Source organism: Lampetra planeri, chromosome 31 (assembly GCF_965212315.1).
Source record: "Lampetra planeri chromosome 31, kcLamPlan1.2.h2, whole genome shotgun sequence".
Classification (NCBI taxonomy): Eukaryota; Metazoa; Chordata; class Hyperoartia; order Petromyzontiformes; family Petromyzontidae; genus Lampetra; species Lampetra planeri.
The window spans coordinates 6,311,018-6,328,472 of NC_136137.1; the positions used below are offsets into that span (position 1 = coordinate 6,311,018).

At 43.8% G+C, this 17,455-nt stretch overlaps 1 protein-coding gene across 1 annotated transcript in view; it reads left to right on the forward strand.

Moving 5' to 3' along the window:
• Nucleotides 1-5,146: 5,146 nt before the first annotated feature.
• LOC144729150 (activin receptor type-2B-like) overlaps nucleotides 5,147-17,455 on the forward strand; it is a 35,682-nt gene continuing 23,373 nt past the window's right edge. The window contains exon 1 of the mRNA XM_078609127.1: nucleotides 5,147-5,975. Within this exon, the coding sequence (XP_078465253.1) occupies nucleotides 5,912-5,975 (64 nt within the window). The 5' untranslated portion in view covers nucleotides 5,147-5,911. The remainder of the gene's footprint in view (nucleotides 5,976-17,455) is intronic.

Consider the following 17,455-nt stretch of genomic DNA (forward strand, 5'->3'; position numbering starts at 1 on the left):
CCACATGGACATTGAAAGGAGGCAGCCTTGGGAGGAGGGGGGTGCAGTGGTGGTGGTGGTGGGGATTGTTGTTGTCGGGTCACACTATACTATAGAGTGGAGGGAGTGGTGATGGGAGCGGTGCAGGGGTCATGGGGCCAGGGGCCCTGCTTGTGGGTTGCTGGCTCATGCGCGGTGTGTTTGTGTAAAGTTCCATGTCAGCACTCATAACGCTCATTGGTGTTACAAGCCTCATCAATTAAATCAATTTCCTTCATTGAACCAGGCGAGAGCCGATTGAAATCCATTGTAATGTTCTCCTTGCGATGGGGAAACATTGGTGGAAAAGCAATACAACTCAAGTTAACGCGCCGTGTTTTTCATAACCACCGGCTGAAAGAGGGCCCCCCCTCCCCATAAAACCGAGCCTAAAATATTGTTGTTGTTCAAAGGCAGTGTTTATGATGAATGTGGCCATGTGTTTGTGCTCGTGTACGCCTGCCAACAGTCTCGTTTTATGTTTTTGTTTGACTTGGTTACGGTATTTATGCCGGGCAGTAGGTACCGTCGGAATTTTTATGTTTTACTCCATTGTAATTAATAATAATTAATCTTATGATAACCTCCCTTTGGCAGTGTCAGTTTGGGGGGAAGGGGGTTATTCTGAGCTTACTTCACCACGTTGGCCAGTGCGGATGGAAGGGGAACCGTTAGGGTGTTTTAACATTTATTTTTGCAACCTTGAAGAAATGCTGCTTGATCATTTTGTTCTGGGAAGCTAAAACAGTTTTAATACGCATCTATGTGGAGACACAGAACGGAGTTCTGTTTATAGAGAGTAGCATACTGAATTCACGAACATTTATTTACAAAAAATCGTGATGAAGACAATAACAATGACAAACAATGGACACCACTTGTGAAAGCTGTCACGTGGCCTTTGTTCCACACTGTTGGAGGGCGCTTTTGGTAATTCCCCGTAGAAATTCTCAGGCGTCTGTGCCGACCCTCTCATCCTCATCATCAGCAGCTATGCTAAATCCACTACTGGATGAAGGCCATCCCCCCCTCCAGCCATCACCATCATGATCCCGCGATGAAACAACTACCTAGCACCTGCAGACGAGCTTATTTAATCGTTCTGCAGTAATATTTGACTTAAAACTTTCGTGACTGCAGGAATTCATATTCTTTGTTTCTTTCGGTAAAGCCACGTAGATAGAAAAATAATAAAAATACAGTGAATGAAAATAAAAGTATACAAATAATAAAAAAACAAACCATTAATGTAGACTGTAGCCTGGTTCTTAATCGTAGTGAGTGTACTGGCAGTCTATAATGTAGACTGTAGCCTGGTTATTAAGTTTGGTGAGTGTACTGGCAGTCTATAATGTAGACTGTAGCAATGGTTATTAAGCTGGGTGAGTGAACTGGCAGTCTATAATATAGACTGTAGCCTGGTTATTAAGTTTGGTGAGTGTACTGGCAGTCTATAATGTAGACTGTAGCCTGGTGATTAAGTTTGGTGAGTGTACTGGCAGTCTATAATGTAGACTGTAGCCTGGTTATTAAGCTGGGTGAGTGAACTGGCAGTCTATAATGTAGACTGTAGCCTGGTGATTAAGCTGGGTGAGTGAACTGGCAGTCTAATGTAGACTGTAGCCTGGTGATTAAGTTTGGTGAGTGTACTGGCAGTCTATAATGTAGACTGTAGCCTGGTTATTAAGCTGGGTGAGTGAACTGGCAGTCTATAATGTAGACTGTAGCCTGGTTATTAAGCTGGGTGAGTGAACTGGCAGTCTAATGTAGACTGTAGCCTGATTCTTAATCGGAGTGAGTGTACTGGCAGTCTATAATGTAGACTGTAGCCTGGTTATTAAGTTGGGTGAGTGTACTGGCAGTCTATAATGTAGACTGTAGCCTGGTTATTAAGCTGGGTGAGTGTACTGGCAGTCTATAATGTAGACTGTAGCCTGGTTATTAAGTTTGGTGAGTGTACTGGCAGTCTATAATGTAGACTGTAGCCTGGTGATTAAGTTTGGTGAGTGTACTGGCAGTCTATAATGTAGACTGTAGCCTGGTTATTAAGCTGGGTGAGTGAACTGGCAGTCTATAATGTAGACTGTAGCCTGGTGATTAAGCTGGGTGAGTGAACTGGCAGTCTAATGTAGACTGTAGCCTGGTGATTCAGTTTGGTGAGTGTACTGGCAGTCTATAATGTAGACTGTAGCCTGGTTATTAAGCTGGGTGAGTGAACTGGCAGTCTATAATGTAGACTGTAGCCTGGTTATTAAGCTGGGTGAGTGAACTGGCAGTCTAATGTAGACTGTAGCCTGATTCTTAATCGGAGTGAGTGTACTGGCAGTCTATAATGTAGACTTTAGCCTGGTTATTAAGTTGGGTGAGTGTACTGGCAGTCTATAATGTAGACTGTAGCCTGGTTATTAAGCTGGGTGAGTGTACTGGCAGTCTATAATGTAGACTGTAGCCTGGTTATTAAGCTGGGTGAGTGAACTAGCAGTCTATAATGTAGACTGTAGCCTGGTTCTTAATCGGAGTGAGTGTACTGGCAGTCTATAATGTAGACTGTAGCCTGATTATTAAGTTTGGTGAGTGTACTGGCAGTCTATAATGTAGACTGTAGCAATGGTTATTAAGCTGGGTGAGTATACTGGCAGTCTAATGTAATTAAGAACCAGGCTACAGTCTACATTATAGACTGCCAATACACTCACTCCGATTAAGAACCAGGCTACAGTCTACATTAATGTTTTTTTATTTTTTTATTTGTATTCATTTTATTTTATTATTATCATTTTTCTATGTACGTGACTTTACCGAAAGAACCAAATAATACGCAGTGCAGTATTTCCATGGTGAACGTCCTCTTGTATGTATGTACCGTATGTTGAAACTTCTTTCGCACCGTACGTAGCCAACCGTGCTAATGGGCGCGTTTCCTTCCCTGGCTGAGCCAATGTCATTATTCTGGACTGCCGGTCATCATCACTTCTCACGACGTGTCACTAGAAGGGACTCGTCAATCTGTGGTCGTGGTGCTTATTATAATTTTAATGCCGGATTTAGTATGTGGTTGTGAGTGTTGTAGCGTTTTTTCTTCAATTTAAATTTGTCATTTATAGCAGGTACTGTGTTTCGCATACAACGACACTTGGGTAGGTCACAAATGCAAATCAAAGACACTGCCTGTTTAAGGGAAGATGGCTTTTGGGCACAGCATCTCACGGTTAGGAGGAAGGTAATGGCTGATAGGCGAAGAACTTCGATGAAATGGAACCGATGGAAAGGATTTGACCACCCACAGAGACGGATCGATGAGATCAGCTCATATGCAGGAGATGGATTGTTCGACTGTAGGAACCATGACAGATGGGGAGATGGCTTTAGGGAGGCCTTCATTCAGCACGTGCGTAGACCACTGCTCGTGATGATTATTATGAGGAAGGGGGTAGTGTAGAAATTGTACACGGAGGAATAGGATGAGTGTATGTATCTTCTTGGTTTTTTCGGTAAAGTCACGTAGAAGGGAAGTAATAAAATAATGTTTTATTTTTATTATTGTTTTACTTCCCTTCTACGTGACTTTACCGAAAAAACCAAGAAGATGAATCCCTGCAGTCACGAAAGCTTTAAATCGAGTGTATGTATGTTCCGTATGTTTGACTTCTTTCGCACCGTACGTAGCCAACCGTGCTATACGGAGGTGTGGCGGAAAGACAAACTAAACGCAACAAGCGGTTCTTAATAAATGAGTTTTCAATCTCGATTTAAAAGTGCATATCTTCCTACAATCGGAAGTGTGTGATTTTATGCGGTGTAGTGAGAGGGTTAATGAGTGATTAACGGTGCATTTTAGTGCGTGGTTAAGTGACTAGTTAACGTATGGTTTAGTGTTTGCCTTAACGTTTACAGGGTGGTTTAGTACGTGTTTTATAAGTGGCTATAGAGTTAGTGTGTAGTTTAGTGAGTGGATTATGGGGTGGATTCATGTGTGGTTCAGTGATTGTGTTGGTCTTCAGTGAGTGGTTGTGTAGAACTGTATTGACAAATCTTGTGATATACGAGCTACATCATCAAGTATGATTTCACGAGTTGTCTCCACATTAATATAACGCAAGAGTAATGACAAAAACAGTACTATACTGTAACAATAATTAGTGTGACATGGCAGGATCTGCACTTGAATAGGCTGTTTCACATTGCACACTATACAGTAAAATAGTAATGCAGAACAGCAGTAATTATAATATATTTCAATACTATACAGGATAGAGTACTGTAGTATTAATACCATAACCGATGTGATGTAGCCGCCTCTTGCTATACTGTGCACATTTCGTGTGTCAATAAACTACAATACTAGAGGACACACATACTATATATTATTGATTTATGTTGCAGAGGGTAGAGTTGGGATGAAAGGCAGTGAACAAAGTACAGTATCTGAATAGGCGAATGTATTGTGCGCATAACAATAGTAGCAATAATTAGGCTTATGGTAATACAATAACAATAGGCACCGCGCTAAAATACAATGGGCAGTTCATGGACGCAGCCTCTGGCGTGTCTGTGATGCGGGAGCGGTGGCGCAGTGGTTAGCGCCAATCGATGGCCAACCTCTCTGAACCGTTCTTGGGCCTCCTCCCCTAGATCGACTCGGCCTTAAAACGAGAAGCTGGTGCGGTGTGTAATCAACGCTGGGGGGAGATACAAAAGAGGTGGTGGTGAGGCGTGGTTGCTGACCCCCCCCCCCCCTTCGTAGGTGTTGTCGTGCCGGTCTTAATAGGTGCTCGCTAACATCAACCCCTGTCCATTCCACACACACCCCAACAGTCCGCTAAGGCTAGACGGGGCAGCTTTGTCTTTGTGAAAGAGGGCAGTGGGGGGGTGGGCGGGGAGGGGTAGGGTTGGGGGGGTTAGGGGTGGGGGGGTAGGGGAGGGTGCAGGGGTAGGGTGGGGAGGGGAGGGTGGAGGGGTGTGGAGGGGTGGGGGGTAGGCGAGGGTGCAGGGGTGGAGAGGGGTGGGTGCAGGGGGGGGCCGGCTGCGCACATGAAAGGCACCGCACATCCGGGGCCCTGCCCCATCCCCCCCCCACTCTCTCTCTCTACTCCAGGGAGCTCAAACTCCTCCTCCTCGTGCTGCTGCCGCTGCTGCTGCCGCCTCCCCCCCTCCACTCTCCCTGACACGCACGGGGAGAGAGAGAGGGGAGAGAGGCGGGCAGAGCTGGTTGGGCCAGTGAGCCAACACGAACAATCGCCGCAAGCACGCACAAACTTCCACCATTCAGAAAAAAACCACAACAACGATCATTGTCGTACATACACAACAACAACACTACCACAACCACCACCACCAATCTTCACCAGGAGGAGGAGGACAACCACCGACGAGGAGGAGAAGACCACCACCACCATCTTCTCGCCGAGGAGATATGGAGCCGTTCTTCTCATTGTGGCACCAAACCGCGCCGTCCCTCCTGGGCTGATCCCAGCTTCATCACCGCCAACCACCACGCGTGGCCTTTTATTTTCTAGGCAGTCATAAGCGTATTCACTTTCCCTACGGCGTGGGCTATTTCGTTTTATTTTAAACATTTATTTAAACTTTCCTCGCGGCCACAACGCGTCGTGTGTGCCCGCAAGGCCGTCGGGGAGAGAGCGAGCGATCGGTGAAATGAGACTTTTACTTGTTTCTACTAGCGAATAACTTCAGCGAATGTTAACTTCGTAACTTTAATCGTTAACGCATTGTTTTATTTTACAGTTTTTTTCTTCCATTTAGTGACTTTAAGTGGCGAGTTTTTGTTGGGTTTTGGTTTTATTTCGAGAGGGGAGGGGGGGGGTTATTTTTGTCTGGACCACAAAAGTCGGCAACTTCTTCATCATCTTCATCATCATCATCCTCCTCGACAATGGGGCCCAGGAGATGCTTGATACTTCGGCTGATGACGGTGGTGATGATGTGCCGACGAGCGGGTAAGCAAGGGATGTTGATTGTGGTGTGGTGATGGGATGGTGATGTTGGTATTGGTGATGTGTGTGTTGTTGATGGTGATTGAAATGTTTGGTGATTTGATGGTGTGGTTATTTATAATGGTGCTTTTGTGGTGGTGCAGAGAGAGTGGTGTTGGTAGTGGCGATGATGCTTGTGACGGTGATAATTGCATTGTGTTAGAGGTGAAGTGATAGGGTGATCATTGAGTGATAATGGTGAAGAACATTGTGGTGGTGGTGGTGATGATGGTGGCGATTATTGTGTATGTCGTGGTACTGGTGAAGTGATTGTGGTGATGTGGGTCTCGCAATGGTTGGTGATGTTGGTTTTGTGATGGCATTATGGTGATGATTTGCTGGTATTGATGCTTCTGAAATCTGCTAGTTAAGTGATGATGGCGCTATTAGAATCGGAGGTGGTGATGGTTGTTTGATGGTAATTGTGGTGTTTGGATGAGCTGGTTGAACCAGAGTTAGTCATGGTGGTCATGGTAATGTGATGCAGTTTTGCTGATAGTGACTTGGACAGGGGTGCAAGAGCAGATTGATGGCCCTGATATGCTGATGGTGGTGGTTGGTGTTAGTCGCGTAATGAAGATGCAGAAGGTGGCGCGGATAGGTTGTTCAAAAGAGTGGTCACCGTGGTAAACGTTTTGATGAACGATGGTAGTGAACTTACTGTGGTTATGTTGATGATTGTGGTGATTGTAACTATGGTAAACGGTGTTTATCGGTAAGAGGGATGATGGTGAAGATGGTACACGTGGAGGAGATATTTCAATGTGGATGGCCTGGAAGATGGTAATGGTGGCGATATGTTTTTAATGATTTTCTGATAATAATGAAAATTTTGGTGGTGTTGATAGACTTATTGATAACAATATCGATAGATAATTACCGTGTGATGGTTATAATACTGCAATGCTATGATTATTTTGGTATTGTGGTGGTGATGATGATTGTGGTGATTGATGGTCTTGGTTACATTGATGGTGATGGTTACATTGATGGTGATGGTGTGTCATGGTCTGAACTGTTATCTCTACTGTGAAGTCTAGTGTTTTTCGACAGTCAATGTGATCAGAGTGGACATGTTCACTGTGTGATGGAGAAGTGAATTGGTGTGAAGCACAAATCGCTTGCCATATGCCACCCTCAAAGACAATTGGCCATTATTACGCCCCAATACGGTACTACATTAGAGTGTAATGGTTTTCATCATATGTTTAAGAGTGTTGTTTTGCACTGTAATGTGCTATATTATTACACTGCACATTTAAATGTGTATGGCTTCGTCTAGTAATAATATCCTGGAAGGTTGTTTTCCCAGGAAGTAAACATTTCTGGCGAAAATTGTTGCAATTACAGCAAATGTATAGTAGACATTTTTGTGTATTGATTAATGCATCATAGATTTTTTTTAAATATGAAACATTGAGTAATGTAGTTAATGGGTATACCATTTTAATGTTAATTTATGCTGGCCAGATATAAAAAAACACTACTTTAAACGTATACACTATAAGACATACTTTGTCTTATAAAGTTACTTGAAGAGAAATTAAAATCTCATTTTAGGATTTTTGTTTAAGTTAGTGACTTGTTTTCGGATGGTTAAGTTTGGCATGTTTTTTTAAATGTATATTTACAGCCTTTTGTTAAACCAACGATGGATGTGTTTGACTCGTGGCTTGCCTTCCTATACTTAATCGCACTGGTCATTTCGGGTTGGTGAATTAGTCCTTATCAAGAAGCCAACCTACAATGTAATAGTTTGTGGTGAGTTTGCTATTTACTCGGCGACTTGGTACCACTGACTAGTTTAATAGTATTTTGTTTAGGCACTGTGAGGTGGTGCTAAAATCCTGTTTACATCCCTGAGAAATGTTGGACATTTCCCCATTCATATGGCCGGATTAGTCTACCCATTGACTTATTTGGCCATACCCATTCCGGTATCTGTTTTGCCACGGCAGTTCGTGTTGGCATACAAGACAGTCGTATAAATCACACGGAATGCAACCAAATTTCATCACGTCTCGGAAGATTAGGCAGGCTTGAGCTCCGATACACTTGGATGGATGACCACCATTCGCAAACACCAGGTTGTCACAGTACTGTGGGGCCACGTGGTGGGCAGAAGATGTCAGCACGGCAAAATCTGTTGCACTTTACCCCTATGTCCCTGTGTCAATGTTCCCCGCTTTCACCAATCTGCACTGACCAGCATGGTGAAGTATGGTCGAACAATCCCAGTGACACACATGGCATGGGGAGGCTCTCATCCAGCAGAGGATTCACAAAAGGGGATGTTTATATATTTTATATATACTGTACATATTCATGGCAGTGGCAGAGTGTGATAAATGGCTTTTAGGCAAGTTATGATAACCATTTTTTTGTTGGGTATACGGGAGCCTACAAAGTCGTTGTGGTAGGAAAGGTCACCATCTCCAAATATTAAATATGAATTCGGATCCAAAACACTTGACACCAAGAAAGATGATAGTTTACTATGCCTCTCTGAAATGTTAAGTCCACATCTGAAAGGGTAAAATAAATGAATTGTCATACATGCGAATGTACGTCAACCGTACGGATGTGTTCTCAGGTTGTTACCGCGTGTTCTTCGGAGCCCTCTAAATGTTTCTGTGCACTAGCGGAAGCTTCATTTAGGAACTACATTTTGCGGATTTGAAGGCGCTCCCACGGCACATGGAGCGAAGCATCAGACATTTTGCAGAACAATACGTGGTTCAACCCAGAAAACCTATCGGAAAGCTATACAGCATAACTGCGAAAACCACCGGTAGTTTAAACCCCTTCCTGAGACCTCTAACATTTGGCATTCAGATGTATGTTCTCTAAATTATACACTGCCGTGTATGTATACAATATAACAAATGTTATACAATACACCACTGGGCAATTGTTTTTTATGTTATGCATGGCTTGCCCAGAGCAATCTTTTATAAAAACGTTACTTTTTTTATTTATAGCATCTAAAAATAAGTAACATTCCTATGTTTGTTGTGGAGAGTTATTCACCGTTGCTCCTCGTTTTAAAAGTATAAAGTTTATAGAGAATAACATTGTTTTGTGTCTGCATTGAGAGAGAGAGAGGGAGACAAAAATGTTGCCATAGTCTAATTTCCAGAGACCTCCTCTCCTCAGCCATTGTGATCTACAAGGGTCTGCAACAGGGCCATAAATAATGCTCTGAAAGAGCATTGTGCCTTTTGAGACTCAAACGCCTTGTTTTATTCTATGGGCCCCGAGAAGAATTGTTACCATGCGAGGTGGCAGAAGTATAGTGGTAGCAGTGGTTTTTTTTTGCCATCGACATCAGCCCATGGTCAATATCTACTGCTAGATGAAGGCTTCCCCAAGCTACTGGTTACTGTATTATATCACGATTATGTAATGTACCGTATTGTATGAATTATAAGACGCACATTTAGTCGCCGTATGTGTTTGCTCGCAAATATGGGGGGGGGGGGGCATATTCTAATCCAGTAGATGTGTGTGTATGTGACCAAAATTGTATAATTTTGGCACTGCGCACAGGTTTCAGGTTTTGGGGTGCGTCTTACGTTCCAAAGTGCCTTATCTGGAGCAGCATGCCGTTAGTAATCCACCCAGTGACTGCACATGAGCTGGTTTCGGTGTTCCGTCGCCTGCGAAGGATTTCCTCTCGGTCACGTTCCATTCCTTGGCTGCCATTCCATCACTATACTCGACTCACGGCTGTCATCCCTTCCTAGTAGCAACATGCCGTGGCCAAGCTCACTTTTCTTAAGCGCTTTATATGGCCAATGAATGTTGAATGATATGCTATCATATTTAAGGGAGTTGGCATGGGCACAATGGATCACACTGCGTGATGAACCCTGTGACCGGAGTTCGTTTCCCAGCCATGGCTAACAGTGGCATGGCCGACGATTCAAGTGTAGGTTGGATTACTGACTAATCATCTCTTTACTTCATATAATAACTTCACTATCCCGCACCGGCCAGCATGATAAAGTACAACTCCCCACAACAGGGAGGCCTTAACCAATCAGTGGCTTGACAAGTGGCTGTAAATAAATGTTCTCTTAAACATTTTTTTAAAAATAACATCCGTGCGGCTCTTGTTGTTCAAAGAACGGGACTTTAACCTACTCTTTTTTTTTAGTATGGGACAAATTAAATATCCGCCCGTTCTGAACAGGGGGGGGGGGACCCCGTGTGGACTATTTTGACAAAACAAAGTGTGCCGTACCTTGGGCCCGTGCTGGTTTGCTGCCAAGATCCGAGTGTGCTTACGACTTCATAAGCGTGCTGCTGGGATAAACGGCCCGGCAGCAGCATCAGCAGCACACGCACCGCGCTCTCTCAGCCATGTGTGTGCCGAGCCCCTGGCTCCTGGCCAATCCGCACTAGGTCACCACACACGCACACACGCACGTACACAAATAAAGACAAAGACCCCCCCCCCTCACACACACACCCTTATAGCCTTAGCAGACTGTTTGGGGCAAGTGCTGTTTGCGAGCACCTATGAAGGCTGGCACGGTATCCGATGGTGGTGATGGGTGGCCAGCACCACGCGCCCGGCCGCCTTTGTCTCCGCAGTGGCAATGATTGTATACACCGCGCCAAGAACTCATTTGAGGCTGAGTCGACGGAGTGGGAGGCTCCTCATGACCGGTTCAGATAATCGTCACTGGGTGTTGGCCTTGAGCGGGAATTGAACTCGGGTTGCCGGGTTTGTAGCGAAGCCCGCTAACCGCGACACCACCGCTAACCGCTAAGCTACTACGCACGCACACACCCGGGCATGCACGCCACATGCGTTGTATTTGTAATGTATTACATTACCACACAACAGTAATACAGTAATGGCAAGCTGCCGTAGTGTGTAATGGTTAGTACACTGAACCATCCAAGCCAGAGGTCGCTGGTTCGATTTGATCACCTGGCATTTCAGTTTAAACAATAGGCAATATTCTTTAATCGCCCCCCCCCCCTCTCTCTCTGTCCACCCAGTAGTATAAATGGAAACAACCACAGTTGATTGGCAGGTCACATGTTCTGGGGTAAACAGGGGGGTGGGTAACTACCACCTCTTCCAAGACACGTGGTCATCATGGAAGGCGAGGCCACAATACCCTCTAGATGGGCCCTATAGAGCTCCCTCTAGTTGAGGCACTTCCACCAGCAGTGGTTTGAGCAAGACATTGCAGGGCTGAACCTTTACCCCTTTTTTTACCATGTGACAATAAGAAAGTAGACGGTAATAAACTAGACCGTATGTGCTCATGTATATTGAGGACACTGGTTAAATAAAATCATCCACCCTGAGGGTTTATGCAGTATTTAAGTTTGTGGAAAATACTGAACAGTGGTTTGTCCAGTGACTGGACTGGCCTCGGCCATGGGAATGTGTAATTTTCACCATTGACAGTGGCGCTATCACAGATGAGCCCCTCCCCCCCCCCCCCTTGAATTTGCTAATAAACGTAGATGATCGTCACTGAGTGACTGAAGCACATTCTAATGAAGTTCTAGTGGAAGGGCTAGTAAAATTTTTATTTGGTACAAATATTTAATAACTAAAGAATCTGAAAGCCAAAGTCAATCAAATATTTCAATCAACGCAGACGTTGATTGGTAAAATTTGTAAAGCAGGATCAACCAACCTAAGATTCACATTACTTATGGGTCTCATGCTAAACATTTAAAGAATATATGATCCCAATCAGTAGCGTGCCAAGTAATTTTCCTCCCATGGAGTTTCGTGATAAAATTGAAGGAACGCGTGCAAGTTGCTGGTTTTCTACGAGTTACTATGTGGGTAGTATGTCACATAGGGTGAACAAACTGGCACCAAATTATTGAAAGTAACTGGAATGTGTTTTTCTATATTATCCAACACCCCAGTACAGTGTACAGCAGTCCCCCCCCCCGCCCCAAAACCGGCATTCTACCTTCTAAGAATTTTTATTTTAAATGATTCTTTTTTTTGCGAGACCTTCCAGCCATGAGCAGCAGAGTGATGTTGAGCGATGGTGGCGCGTGAGCATGGTGTTATTGCTCGGCCGCTGTGAGTTGCTTGACGGCGCCGTTGGGGAGATGAGCGATCCCGTTCAGGGCGCTCTCTCTCCACGACTGTTGAGAACTCACGAATTTAGCTTGGAGCTTGAAAAATTGTTGTCGCTTTTATTTATTGCGTTTGAATTCACCAGACTATCGAAGGAGAGCTCTACGTTTTTAGAGATAACGGTGGTCATGGGGTCCCATCATCATTTTCATCACCATCACTGTGCATCCATCATCCTCCATTTCTTATGAAATTGTCATAATGCAATCATTATCAGCATCATGCAACAATCATGCCATCGTAGTCTTTCCACGAATTATAATCAAGTTTAGTTTTACAATCGATTCAATGGCATTTCCCCCATCGAATGTGTTCTCATCACATTTTGCATTTGTTACGGACCAGTGCAGCATACATACATGTCTCTTTTGCATATGCCACCACAATCTCACCACAGTTCTTATGTCAATGGTATTGTTGAGCCATTTAAAAGTATTATGTATTCTTTATTTAAAGCTTTCGTGATTGCAGGGATTCATATTCTTGGTTCTTTCGGTAAAGTCACGTAGAAGGAAAATAATACAAATATAAAACAATACAAATTCTCACGACGTTTCGACTGCAACACAAGCAATCATCATCAGGTGTGAAATCCACAGCAAGAACAATTTTCTTGCTTGATTTTTATTGTTTTATATTTGTATTATTTTATTATTTCCCTTCTACGTGACTTTACCGAAAGAACCAAGAATAGTATTTATGCGTGTCATAAAAAAGTACTAGCAGCCTCCATTGCAGCTTACCAACCAGGCAAGAGTCTGGCTTTTTAAAGCGAGAATTGTCCAATGGGAACAACAACTGGTGGAAATGGATTAAAGAGCGTGCTGTCTGCCACGGTTGACTGTAATTAGCCGGTGGTGATGGAAAGCACATCAACAGCTGGCCTAGGTGTCTAGGAACACCTGCTTGCCGTATGTCACGTGCTGGCACGCATGCATGCAATGCACTGTTTAAATTGTGATCATTAGCAGAAACCGTTTTGCTTCGGTTCCTAGAAAAAAGCACTCGCTTAACGCCAACGCAGTGATTAACGCGCGCATTTGTAAATTGCCGGCATTACCACTCGCTTGGATAAATACTGAAATGTGCCCCTGCAATACGCCCCTGCAACTTACTCGTGCCAGAATTCATTATAAATTATGGGTTCTTTCGTGATTTTTGCACCATAATGGGGTATACAAATTCTAAATCTTGCTCGATTGAGGAATTGCTGCATTGTATATGAAATATACAATACCTTTATTATATTTATTGTAGAATTAATGTCGCTTTTTTGCCAAATGCGGTTAGTGTAGGATGCTTTCTTAGTGTAATGGTTATCGCACTCGACTTGCAATCCAGACGTTGCCATTTCTATCTCTTGGATGCCAGTTGAAGCATTGGGCAAAACTCTTAAATGCTCTACCCCTGTGTCTGCCCACCCCAGCCAGCAGTAGAAGTGGATACACCACACATATGGCTACTCCCACCTCTTCCAGGGTGTTTTTCCCATGGGGTATGATTGGTGAAAACTACCCTCTTAGAGGGGCTCCCAAGAACTCCCTCGAGTAGAGGCCCTTCTGCCAGCATTGATGCGAGCAAGAAATTGCAGGGCTGCACCTTGAACTTTGTGCTCACCAGTAGCTCGGTTAAAGCAACATCTATTTCAACTTTCCAGTTGTACATTGTGGTTACAGCACAGCAGTTGAAAGTACACAGTCTCATAATAATTGACGGCTGCATTGGATCCCGTGTCATTAGTTGCAGAATTAAGCCATTTTTCGGTGGAGATGCAACCAGGCATTGAGAATTGCCCCCAATGCGCTTTTGTACGCGCTAGTGTAAGCACAGTGTGTGGGACTGACCTTTATTAACCCAACTATTGACTTTTGACTGTCCTCTTTTTTTAATGATTGCCCTGGCCAAGATGCATGTTTGCCGAGTTAAGGCAGGTCGTCCTGTTGTTTAACAATTTCAAAGCAATGCTATGTGTACAATTGCATGGGAATATTGGCCATGTGCAGTCCATTTCTCAATCCGCTGCTGGATGAAGGCCTCCCCATGCCATGACGGTCATCGTTATTGTTGGACCCTACATGTTTGACCATGACAGTATTTCACACTGGTTATTTGACCATGACCATACTTCATTATTCTGGTCAGTGTGGGTTGAAGCCATGGAAGGGACCGACGGGATTGGGGGTGCAGCGTTGAGAGTAAGATGTCACTCGTCAGCTTAAGTCTAATAACCCATGCAATATAATATCGTTGGCAATGAAAGTTAAGATTTTTGTGGTTTTGGGAGTGGGGGGGAACACAGTAGGATTTGCTGTTGCTGTTTTTGTTATCACTCACTGCTTTGTACTCTCATCTGATCACACAGGGTGAATGACCCTGAATCTGCAGTTTCTCAGTGGGTCATTTCATCACTGTGGGTCTGGTGTCAAATGGTGCTTAGTAGCCGTCTGCCTGAGCCAATTGCAACAGATATACATCGTCTCCTGTTGATCTGCCATCGTTTATATGTAGTGGCAAATAGTGGCGTGCTGTTGTCGGTTAGCATTTGCCCAGTCTGCGTACACTAAAGAGACTGAATATTCTTGATGCGCAGCTAGGGATTGTGTACGGATGACCGTGTAAAATGTTGAACAGATTTTGTTCATAATATAATCAATTTGTTTAAAAAAAATCTGAGTTTCTATAATGGAATAATACAAATTCAGCCCTTTGTCAATCCACTCATAAAGACATCTCCATGATCTGTCAATTGCGTTGGTTGTTTGGCCTGGTCAGTGTGGTTTGGTAAAGGGGTTTTAATGTTAGCCGCGGTCGAGAAACCAACTTGGGGTTGCCAAGCTCCTAGTGTCTTGCGTGAACCACTGTACCATCACTCTCCCCAGATGAAAGATGTAAAAATTAAAAAAAAAAGTTAAATAATGCTCTTTTAAAAAAGAATCTGTCAGCAAATGAAGTTTGTTTTCCTAAAAATGCAACAGAAACAACATAGACTCGCAGTTACATGTTTGAGAAAAATCCTCCAAGTGGATGTTTTGGTCTACGCAGCAGTAACAATGTGATGCTTAAAGTGAAACATTCATCTCAGCACGATTATGAAAGCCACTTGGTTTTTTGGCAGTCGCTGGATGAAACAGTGTTTGTTTAATTTAGAGAGGTCAAACAAGATCGTGACATGCCCGTGATAAGCTCTGCAGCAGACGGCAGTGTTTTGATATTTGATATGCGTCATCTGAATCTTTCCAAGGGCCTCCGAAGGTCATCACCACTTAAAACAAGTTACCTTTTGCATTGTCTCACCGTCTGTACTTGGGAGATACTGAATTGGTTGGGCGAGGTTGGTGCTGACCCCCATCATTCATTGCGTGCCATGATAGCCTCGGTCAAATACTTTAGTCCAGGGTTCTTCAACTATATTTTCCCATGGGCCACATAATAACAAACTTTATTTGGAGCTTTCGTGACTGCAGGAATTACTCTTTGGTTCTTTCGGTAAAGTTACGTATAAAGATAAAATAATAAATTAAATACTAGCATACGACGTTTCGATTGCAACACAAGCAATCATCATCAGGTATAAATGAAATAGAAACACAAATCTAGTATACTTAGAAATGTAATGTAATACAACAGAGAGTCGGATAACAGTCAACACCCTACCTGGTTGATTACGTTCTTCCTGAGAATGCTAAATTTGAGAGAGAGATAAAACACAGAACCAGAGACATATAGACAGACATATAAGCAGACAGATATCACAGAGATGCATAGAGAGAGAGCAAACATAGGCACACACATAATAACAGTTTGTGTGTGCTGGTGGGCCTTGTAACATCATAACCTCTATACATGTCACCATTAAAATCTCTCCTCCCAAAGTCCTTGTTATTCCTCGCTTTCATCTTATTATGCCTCCTATTTACGGCTCTCATCTCGATCTGTCGTTTGTCTCTCTTTTCGTCTTGCAAACCTCTACAAGCTTCTATGTCTCAGCAGGCCGCACCTCCGCAGGCCACTCCAGCTAGCCTTTGCAGTCCACATCTGGCCCCACGGGCCGTCAATTGAGGAACCCAACCGTAGTTAAAATGTCTCCTCGTTACAATGAACATGGCGCCATGCTCTTCTCCCTTTGGCGCTGTGCCAGTGACGTGCATTCTATATATTGACAGCAGAGGGGCTCAGTCGAATGGCGCAGTCAGTGCATGACGGCTGAGATTTGAGATCGCAACTTTCCATATTGCGAGTCGTGGTCTCTGACGCCACAATGGCACATGGTCAATTATCAAATCTCAATAGATGCCCGATATTAGCAACTGCCTCAATAGACTAACCATACTCTTTGGTTCTTTCAGTAAAGTCACGATCGAAACGTCGTGATCTATTATTTTTTTCTACCTACGTGATTTTACCGAAAGAACCAAAGAGTATGGATTCCTGCCGTCACGAAAGCTTCAAATCAAGACCAACCATACTAAGAGATTATCTGTGTGCGCGTGTGTGTATGTGTTCACGCATTCCCTTGGGGGCCTAGTAGCACAGTGGTTAGTATACAGAATCGGTTTCATCACAGTTGTGCAGCTGAAAACTGGATTTAAAATCAGTATTTTGGTGGTGCAGGCTTAACATTCTGAGCCAACCAGTCCACTCCATGTCTCTTACATTTATCGACTGTTCCCTCTCAGTTTGGTTTGTATGCTCCAACTGCATGCATTCTTGGCCAATTTGAATGCGAATACTTTCCACATCACCTTAATTTATATCCTACTTTGAGTTGCCATTGGAGTGCTCTGACCTCTTAGCCACCCTGCCACCTCAGTGGACAATCATATTCAATGTGATTGTCTCTTTGTAATCATTGGTGGCTGAGGCTGAGACCATCAGCTTTAATCTGGGAAACTGAATTCAATCCCAGGATCTCAGCAGTGCCAGCTCAGTGCACTGCCCTCTTCAGCCAGCCAGCCACCTCTAACCATATCTTCTTTACTCGGGAGGCAACATCATGCATAAAGGGCATCTGAAGGTTGCGGAAGGGTGTGAAGTTTCAAATTATATGTGACTACTTTTGTGGAAGTCATTGGGATGGGTAAAGACAAAAAAAAACCTAACAACTTAGTTTTGTATGTATGTTGAACTGCTTTCGCACCATATGTAGCAAACCGTGCTAATCAGAGGTGTAGTTAGCCATGTATCAATCGGCATCGCCAGATGGAACTATGAACTGATCGCAAAAATGTCTGCGTGTGCGAGTGGGTCAGCCTCGTTGTACATTCTGCTTGGATTGACATATCGCTGTGAGATCTGTCTTGACACTAAAGTACTTAAC